The sequence below is a fragment of the Antrostomus carolinensis genome, unplaced genomic scaffold, assembly GCF_000700745.2.
Source record: "Antrostomus carolinensis isolate BGI_N321 unplaced genomic scaffold, ASM70074v2 scaffold35741, whole genome shotgun sequence".
Taxonomy (NCBI): domain Eukaryota; kingdom Metazoa; phylum Chordata; class Aves; order Caprimulgiformes; family Caprimulgidae; genus Antrostomus; species Antrostomus carolinensis.
The window spans coordinates 3,684-13,852 of NW_010294197.1; the positions used below are offsets into that span (position 1 = coordinate 3,684).

The following is a 10,169-nucleotide window of genomic DNA, read 5'->3' on the forward strand; positions in this document are numbered from 1 at the left end:
ACTCGAGCCTTCTTACATAAATGCCAGCACATTTGGTTTAGAAACAAGTACAAGAGAAGGGCGTATTAGGGCTTCCTGGAGCCCGCCTGGGTATAGGAAATACAGAGCTTCACATGAGCATCCTCTTCAATCACAGCTTGCTTCTCACTCCTGTTCTGGCTTACAGCTTATCTCTCACCCCTTTCATTGTGGTTAGTGTTTTTATCAAGGACACCATCTCAATGGCATCTGCAGAGGAAATTATAATTTTAATCTGATGACAGTTGATGAACAAGATCCTGAATGATCAGGATTTAGTGGCACTAGCATGCCCAGAGCACCTGAACGGTGACTTAATATCGAAGCACTTTGTGAAACTACTTCTCTGCTCACATAATTCAGATTGCTGACACTGTCCTTTCTTCCTGAGCAGGTTTTTGTGGTGATAAGATGGAGCCTTCCCCGTTTAATAGAAGACAATGGACTTCGCAGTCTTTGAAAATCACCGCAAAAGAGCTTTCTCTTGTCAACAAGAATAAGTCCTCGGCTCTTGTGGAGAGGTTCTCCAAGTAAGTGCTGTGAGGCTGCTGAACACAAGCTGGGTTGTGTAGGTTGACAGCTGGTACCTTGCACAATGACTGCTTCACTGCCAGTTGCTTTGCTTCTTAAAAATAATATAGCTCTCTAGGCATTTCAGTTTCTGGTTTAACATGTGCTGGGCTAAAGTTTTTCTAGTTGCTGACATATTTTTTTCAGCAGTCAGAATTAATATTTTCTTTCTGCTGTCAGAAAATAAAGTAGAACATTTTCTGTCAAACTACAAATTGTAATTTGTTTTTGAGGACAGTTATTGGAATGTAGGTGGCTATTGCTGTTAGGGTTTTACTTCAGCTGAAATGGTCTTTAACTGCTTAAGCACCAACTACATAGGTTTCTCTGTTAACATGGCATTTCCTGCCTGGTACTGTAAAAAGTAGCAGTAATGTGTTATCAGTTAATTGGAAACCAATTAGAAACAGTCATTCTGTCAACTGTGGGTGGTAGATGTAACCCTCTAGTCAGAGTTCCATCAGAGAATTTCACCGTAGCTGTGTTCTTCACAGATGTCCCCTTCCAGATGTCTCACAAAACTTGTGTAGAAAAGGAATATGACCCTTCCCTTTTCTCTGAGAGATGGATGATGGGTTACAGTCAAACCATAAAGTAATATTTTGTACCCTGAGGAAGCTGAGTGGTGGTAGCCTGTACATGTTCTCTGGAAAAGCTTTTGTTTCCTTAAGGAATTATATAGACTGCAGCTTGGATTTTCAATGGGATTTGGGCAATCGAGACTCCTAGGTTATTGCATTAATAGCATAGCTGGGGTTTGGAGTATTTAAATCTTGAGTGTGGAAGAAACTTTCTGGAGTCTATAGTGGAAGGATAACTGCAATCTGGACTTTACACAAACCTAGGTCTAAGTTACTCTGTCTGAGGGAGAAGCTGCTTGCTTTGACCACTCTTGTTAAGGTAATTTATTCACTCATTGAAGCTTGATTACAGAACCTGGTCATCTTGCTATATGTTGATAATCCTTTGAAAAGGGCTTACTGGAAGTAATCCAAACTGCTATTCCTTAATCAAGTAGGGTCCCTTTACATAAGCAGTGTCAGTTCCTTGGAAAAACACAGTCCTACTTACTGGCTTTGCCAACACCAACACTCACAGTGAGCAGTGTAAATTTTCTAAATTGCTGTTACCTAAATATTTGTATTTGAAAGCATTTTTTTTCATTCAGTGTAGTGTTTAGATTTATCAGTTTTGTCAAGTGAGAGACATGCAAATTGCAACAGAGACTTAAATTTAGCTAACTTACAGAGTGAGGACTGTCTGGGACTCTTCAGTCCTGGCTTGCTTTTCAGTGTGGTGCTTGACTTTCATCCCCGTGTCTCTCTTTGTTGCTTCTTCCAGTATTGATCTCTCTTCCTCCATAAACTTACTTTCTCAGCATGACTTGTTCAAATTTTGGAACCTGTGTAGTACAGAGACATAGGTTAATAGGCTTGCATTGATTAGAGAGCCAGCTACACTCCTTCAGCAGCTTTCAGCCTGTACAATAAATGCAGTTTGTAGGACAGAAATAAGCGAGAGTGCAATTTGTCTACTCTCTAGTGTAAGAAGAGGAGAAATCTACATAGGAGCACACTGTTCACAGCAGGATAAAAAAATCAATTGTTAAAAAGAAAAAATAAGTAATAGAGCAGGTATCTGCATGTAAGAATTTTTTTCTTAGAAAGAACTGAGCCCATGATACACATTAGTTATTGGTTTGATACCAACAATTATTTAAAGTCTGAATCTGATGACTGTTATAGTATTAGTGTCTCATTTACTGTCTGGAACATATTCACAGTTGTATCAAAAGTAGAATTCCACGTATAAGAAACATCATTTGCCCAAGCAGATGCTGGGTGACATTTCTTCTCTTATGAAAAGCAGAGCTCTACTTACAAATGGCAAAATTTGTCCCATCTGACTAATCTGAGCATTTCAAAAGCAAAGTGCAGAGTATACTAATCAGCACGCTCTGTGTGCTCCTCGCTGTGGATGTACTTATGCCCAGTGGAGTGGTGTGCAGATTGCTGGGAGTTTTCTATAGCTTCTTAAAGGACTTTGATTCATGATCCAGGGTGGCTTATCTTCAGAGGGTTGTGATTACTGTTTCCACTGCCGGGATGGTTCAGCTGCTCATGAAGCAACTGCTGAATTGGTGCAGTTTACAACCCAGCATAGTAAAATAAACTGGCACTTATGTAGATTTTCTGCGTATGCCAAGCTGTAATTTGTTACGGTTCAGAAAAATGCTGTATAAATAGCTGAGTTATTCCTGCAAGGGGGCACAGCAGACAGCTGGGTGGCGGAAACAATACAGCTATTCCAAGGTAAACTGTCTATATTTGAGGATCAGCGTGCTTAGGTAATGAAAAATACTAATGTCTGTTATTACAGTAAACTGAATGACTTAAAATGTGTCTACTGCTTTGCATTGTTCTGGTACTATTTGTTACTTTATTTGATAGGTCTGGGAAGTACACAGAATCCTTGGTGGGGAAAAAAAATCTGAGGTGTCTTCAAGACCATTCAGTATTCTGGTTAAAAACTGTTTGTCTTTTTTCTCTCCTCTCTCCTCTCTCTTCTATCAAAGGTATCAGAAAGCGGCTGAAGAAGCCACAGCTGAGAAAAAAAGAAGTGTAAGTATTGGTTTCCTAGGCAATAAGCAACAGCTTGCAATCAGAACGGGTCACCTCCATGCAATGTTTCTGTGACAGTTCATTTTTGGAATATCAAAATTGCTGCCATGTGTCCTACAGAAAACTTGGCTTAGAGATAGTGCTTGCTTTTGCCTCATTCCCCCTACCCTTTCCCAGTGTGAATGAAAGGAAAGAAAATCAAGTTCCTTGCCCAAAGCTGTATATTGAATCACCAATTCGCTCCTAAGCAAAAGGCAAAACGAGTTAACCACAACACATGAATATCCACTGCTTTGTTCTTAGCTGTAGGCACTTGTGTGGTGCCTCTTCCTTTCTTAACTCATTTTAAGAGCCTGCTTAAAAGAAGCTGCCAGCCTCTCTGAAATCTAACGTGTATGTCTTTGATAGCTGGAGAATCCATTAAGGGGGATCTTCTCTGAAGTGGCTTTATAGGGTTCAAAATGCCCCTGGCTGAGGCAGAGCCATCCTTTTTGTTACAGCCTCACATTCCCTCCTGTAAACTACATTGCATTTAATGTTCTGGGGTCAGGGGACCCTGGCTGAAATACCAGGCGCTAAGGTTTGCAGGTCTTTGTATAAGCAGATCCTCAGTTTCATTCTTATTTAAAAAGATTGATGATGTTTTCAGGATATATAGGTAAGTCTTTGTTAGACCATGCTGCCTCCATGTCTTTAATGGTTGGGGAGTCATTCTTTTTCTGTTTGGGATATAGGTGTGATAAAATTCTAAAAATTACTCTCCAGTTTTAAATTTTCTTCATTGCTTCATGATCAGGGAACAGGCAAGTCCCAAGCAAGAATGTCTTGTGTTATGAACTATGCCAGGACTCCACAGGCATCTGGTCCAGAGGTGTTCTGTGGAAACCTGCTGCTGAATTTTCAGTATTTCTGTTACATTACAACATTTGCCTTATGACTTTATTACTTTTTTTTTAAATACAGTCAGCAAGCAAGCTGATCTTTTTTGAAGTCTAGGTAGATTCAAGTTAATTTGCAGAGCAGTGTTCAAAATGTGACCAGAAGAGTAATAGGGTGAGAGACTTAAATCCGAATATAGCTGCTAATCCTGTTTAATTCCTGTAAGCCTTGCAGACCTGTTCCACTTGCAATGAGTTTGATACATAGTGGTCTCCATACAAAAATGGAATGGTGGCAGGTATTCGATTTGAATGAATCAAACATGGGCTGGTCTGTTACTCTGGGGAGAGGTAACTACTTGTAAGCAAAATGAGCCTTAAAAAGCACTTGAATAGGAGGAGTACTACTGCTCTAACTCGTGGTAGTAAGGCAGTGCTTGTGACCTGTGTGTGTGCATCCTACTGAAAGCTTTCAGTGTGTTGAGTGAAATAGAAGAAAAATTCCAGCAATTGATCTGGTATGTATAAATGGGAGCAAAAAGACATTTGTTGTCAGTCTTAGCTTAAGCCTTAAACTGCGTGGTATAAAATCCTTAAGACAGATGTCTTGTAACTTAATTGCTACTGTTAACTGATAGTAGAAATGTTTAACTCCAAAAAAAGTAGTGGTTTCTGAAAGCTAATCTGTAGCTTTTTGGAAGGCCTACTGATTGTTGTCTTCTGAACCAGCTGGAAGACATTTGGCACACCACCCACCTCTCCTAGGGCTGCTTTTGCTATTGTTTGCTTGTTCTAGGACTAGAGACCCTTGTTATGTGGATTTTGGTCCCCTACCCTTCATGTGTGGATTCAAGCCTTTTGTGTGTCATTTAACTCATTAGAGCTTGACTCCCTTTTTCCTTATAAGGCCATCCTGTTTGCTCACTTCCTGCTTTAGCTCCTGACTTTTCTCTTCTCCCCCCTCCTTCCTTTCCTATCCTGGATGCTTTCTCCATGCGGCACAGTTGTAACTATTCACAGCTGTCTGAAAAAGCAGAGAGCTGAGCTCAGTACTGAGCCTTCAGCTTCCTTTCTCATAGAAAGGAAGTGCTTTAATGCTTCATCAGGCATATAACTGGAGTTAACTTCTTGTTCTTTGTAGAACACAGAAAATCTTCCCCCTCATTTTAAAAGGGGGAATCTGAGCGTACTAAAGAAGAAGTGGGAGAATCCAGTGCCGGGAACAGAGTTTCGGAAGGAAACGGGACGAAGCAGCTGTGCTGAGGTCAGGCATAAGGTCTCCAGCCCCGGGATAGAAGCCGGGAACAGTCCTGCTTCTTCCCCAGACTTGGAACAAACCCTGGGGGCTGGTGCTACGTCTGACACCCAGACCCCTTCCAGCACCCCTGGCCAGCTGCAGTGTCCTGGTGGTGACAGCAGCAAGTTTAAAAGCCACTCAGCAGAGAGTGGTAAAATGGAAAACTGTCTGAGAGAATCCAGAGAAGTGGAAAAGCCCGAAGCCAGCGAAAACGCAGACTCTTTGGGGAAGATTGAGAAATACAACGTTCCTCTGAACAAACTCAAGATGATGTTTGAAAAGGGTGAAGCGACTCAGACCAAGGTAAGGATCTGTCCCTTCAAATCTTAAGAGAAACTAAAACTCTGCTGCCTCTTGGGCATCAGGAAAAGTCCCTGGAGGGAGTGGCTCCGAACTATTGACTCTGCAAATAATTGTATTCATTGTTTTAGTTGAAACATAACGTAGCTGGTGTTAATAACTTATTTGAGCTATACAAATATGTGCAGAATGCTTGCAGTTGTGGCTACTTGTGATTGCTCGTTGGAGATGGAAAATGAATTTTCCTGTGAAAGGAGCACAATTTAAGAGAGGAAAATAAGTATGGAATTTATTAAGATTTTTTTTTTTAAAAGCAAATTTGGATTGTTTATATCTCATCTGAAGATTAAGATGAGTTATGTAAACATGAATTGCGTAAAAAAAATATATAAATGTATGTATTTTTTTATATATAAAAAAAAAAGTAACTGTTTGAAGTGAGCTCGACAGTCTCGGGTGGTTGCAGTTGAGATGGAAGTACTGCCAGAGTTAAGAGGTTTTTTAATGTATGTATCAGTATGTGAGTCACACATATGCACATATAGAGAGAGATAAAGTCCTGCGGAATATTCCCATCTCTTTCCTTGCTGTTCTCTCATCTTTGTATCTTAACAATATGTTTCTTATCGGGGAAGGAGGGGGGGAAAAAAAAATCCTCACGGCAAAAAATAAGCAGAGATATCCAGACAAGCTCTTGCCTTCACTAGTTTTGACTTGCAAATGCACGGGGCTTGCATTTTCCTACAACTGCTCATGAAATCTGATCCTGCATGTGGACTGCAGACTGCGTGTCCCCGGGGAGAATTGCTTAACTAGAAAATGAGTTGCATATGCGAGTGACTTGCAACATAGTCCTGAGGCCTTGATGCTGGTGGATTTTCCAGTTTTCTCATAGTTTCCTATACTTCTGGCTTTGTTTTACTGTGGGTGGTTTTCTAGCAGTATTGATTAAAACAAACAAATTTTGTACAAGAGTTGTTTATATATGTAACAATTAAGGGCTTCAGAGGAGCACCTCTGTGTTAAAGTGAGTTTTGGGTAATTTTACAACTGAGATTTTTGTAGCCTTTGTCATTATGTAAGAGCTGCCCACATTATCACATCCTCTGAAAGGACGGGCTGTGTGGAGGGTGATCTCCCGATAGCGCTGCTCTGAACTCTCTGCTGTAGGATTAACCAGTCAGGATTCCACAGGAAAGTCCCGTTTTGCAGATGGGCTTCAAGTAACTTTATCTTAGCCTGGGGGATAAATTGTTTCGGAGTTGACTGAATCTGGAACTGATATTTCTGTCAAGCTTAGTAATTCAAATATTGTTGAAAACTAACTGAACACAGTAAATACCATACTGTAGGTATGAAACTATTCAGGTTAGGTTCAAATATGTTCCTGTTCCCAGTTCATCTGGTTACTTTTTAATTTTAGAAGGGCAAAGACACAGAGTGCTCAGAAGTGTATGGGGAGAGGGAGTGTCCGTGTAATTAGAAAGCACTATTGTAAGGTTTTTGGTCTGGGAATTTATCTGAGGACTGGGGGATGATGTCATGCAGTCACGTACAATGAAGACAGTTAGGGGCTATGGGAACACAGATCTTTTTAACTAAGGTAGAAAGCAACTACAGTAATGGTTTAAGTTTGGCTAACTGGGAGCTCTGCAATTACCTTTTCTGTTTATGCTTTTCCTGAACTCCATCCGTTGATAAACCCCTGGTTTAAGTGCAAGCAAGGCTTCAGCTGATGGCAGTTTTCCTTGGTATTTACTCCAGTCTTAAGGTGTAAGTGCTGACTGAGCTTTGCTGACAAAACATCTGTATAAGCTGAGTAGCAACATGGCTGTAACTTCATGGCAGTAAAGATAAAACTACTTGCCTGGTTGCTGGGCAAGTCTGGCAAGAATCCAGATTAGAGCCTGGATTTCCTGACTCAATCACCCGCTCGAAACAAACCTATTCTTATTTTCACAGTTATAAGCAAAACTTCCTAGTTTATTAATTTATTCATTCAGATATTGCTCTTTCTTCTGCAATTTAGATACAAAGCAAATCTCTTTTTATTGCACCTTCATGGAAAAAAAATGATCTAACCATCTTAGAGGCAGACATGTCAGTCTACATTGCTTCAGCACTGAGCAAAGAGTGAACATCAGGTCTTTTATCAATTTCAAAGAATTCTGCCTGTAAGTGATAGCGAAAGCATACACAAGGAAGATCAGAAGAAAGAGCAAATAGATCTGCAATACTGCCTAAAAAGTTGTCTCCAAGTTGGTTGGTGTTTTTCCTTTAAGGTAAAAACTGACTCTCTTGTGTAGCTAACCTCATGTGCGGGTCACATTTGACACAGTGAGGATATCATGAAATAGGTGTAACTTTTATTTGGTCTTTTGCCCAACAACTCTTTGTGCCCCAGGGGAAAGGTTGTTAACTCTGTTTGTGGTACCTCTGCACTCACCTCTTTTGTTTTAGAACCTCGAGGCTTTCCAGACATGAGGAATATTTTATCTCATTTTTGCAAGTAGCAGAAGCTGTGGCATGGGAATTGCAGCCCAGGCAGGGCTGTAACTGAGCAGCACAGGCTTAAAGCTGGGAGTCAGGAATTCCTTCCTGCAAAAGGTGTTACCTTCCTTGAGCCATAATCACCCTAATTACTTGTGGTTGGTCAGTCTGTTAATTGTAGTGGAGAAAGTACCTCATCTTCCTTTTGTTAAACTTTTTTTTTCCTATTACTCTACTTTTTTCCCAACAATATAAAACTGTTGATATAAATTCTACACAATGTTGACTTTATATGTGTAGGTTTTTTTAGTGCTAGGATGTGTACAGAAATACCTCTGAACTCTAACCAAAGCTTTTGTATTTTGATGTTTTTGGATTTTTACTCTCCAGACCTTGGCTAATTGTGTTATACACAAGTTCTTCAGGTGAAATTGTAATACCTGTAGATGTCTGAGGTGGCAAAGAGGACAGGAGGAGAGGAGCTGGCAGGACTGGGGAGGTGATTCAGTTGACAGTTAGAGTACTCATTAACTCAGTCTGTTTTACCTGGTTATGAGATGGCTGATTCTGATAACTGAACTTTTCCTGCTGCAGTGGATGCCACAGCAAGGTGGTACAATGGGGGGAAAAGCTCTTTGCTCTGAAGTCAGAACTCACCAGCCTGCATGAAGGCTTTACAGGGTCAAGCAGAAGAGTCTGTTTCTGATGAATATTGAATCCTTTGTTGCTGGTAAAAATATGGAAGGTTTTGTATGCTTGGAAGAAAACCCTGATTTCATGCATCTAGATGAGGTCCCAGACCCTGATCCAGAATTCCTGTTGGTGGTAGCTGCCTGCACACTTGTCATAACTGTTTGACAAGATGCTGTTCCCTTGTGAACTCTTATTTAGAGGTTTAATTTGTTTAATAATTAATTTCAGCAATAATTGAGAATTCTTTGTCCTTTCAACATGAGGGCAGTTCAGCATGATAATTGCTGGAGAAAGACTACAGTGAAAAGAAATGGAAGTGAGTTTCTGAAACAAAGGAGAATGAGAAGAGGCAACCTGCATAAGTGTCCAGTCTTGATTTCTGTCTTATTTTCTCCTGAAAAGTGCTGATGGTTTCTTTCAGTGAGGTTGGAATTACTCTAAATTACTTAGAATTAAGACCTTTGTTCCCTAGTAGTGAAAACTTCCTTATGCACTCTGCTGCCTGTTAAACTTCCCCATGTGTCTATATTGCAAACTTGTTTTCTAATTTCTAGTTTTGTCACTCCTGCTGTGGGCCAGAAAACGTGTGTCGTGCCATTTTATTAAAAAAACAACCAAACAAAACCCAACAAGACAACAACAACAACAAAACCTCAAACAAAACCAGGGCAGTGATAAAATAGTGGTTTCAAGTGGCCTGATAAATGTGTTTTCTCTTCTGCATCCTCACTCAAAGGATCTTGCCTTCAAGTGTATTCTGCCTATAATGATCTTTGCAAAGTAGTCAAAAGCTGGACCCTTTGAATGACAAATTTCTGAGTTGTAAGAACTTCAGACTTGTGGGCTCAAGGTGACATTAAAGCAGACATAGGCTGAATAAGAATAATCTAAGGATAGTTTGTACAGAATGAGGAATCTGCAAGTCCTTACAAGTGTGCAGACACTCCCAAGCTGAACCTATCAACACACTCAATGGAAGGAAAAGACTTGTCATAGCTAAGCTCTTTTCCAGTAAGAAAAGTTACCAAAGTCTTAAACCACAGAAACAGAAAATATTTCCCATGCTAATGGAAAAAAAGAGGTTTTCCAGCTGCATTTTCCTTTCCTGGTCAAGTTGCTGTTTGGTATGCCAAAGTAGCCTGATTTTTCACAGTGATTATCTTACAGTGCAGTTCTGTTAAAAGAAAACTTTGGAATTTCCTTCAGTTTGGTGACCAGCAAATAAGAAACTTGTTGGAAGTCGGGGGGTGGGTGGGGGAGAATGTGTGGTTGGAGCATCTTGCCAAACCTGCCTTTTTCCCT

At 40.3% G+C, this 10,169-nt stretch overlaps 1 protein-coding gene across 1 annotated transcript in view; it reads left to right on the forward strand.

The window, feature by feature from the left end:
• Window positions 1-429: 429 nt before the first annotated feature.
• LOC104532364 (LIM domain and actin-binding protein 1-like) overlaps window positions 430-10,169 on the forward strand; it is a gene marked incomplete at its 3' end in the record, with an annotated part of 14,812 nt that continues 5,072 nt past the window's right edge. The window contains exons 1-3 of the mRNA XM_010177556.1: window positions 430-548; window positions 3,164-3,209; window positions 5,229-5,687. Of these exons, the coding sequence (XP_010175858.1) occupies window positions 430-548; window positions 3,164-3,209; window positions 5,229-5,687 (624 nt within the window). The remainder of the gene's footprint in view (window positions 549-3,163; window positions 3,210-5,228; window positions 5,688-10,169) is intronic.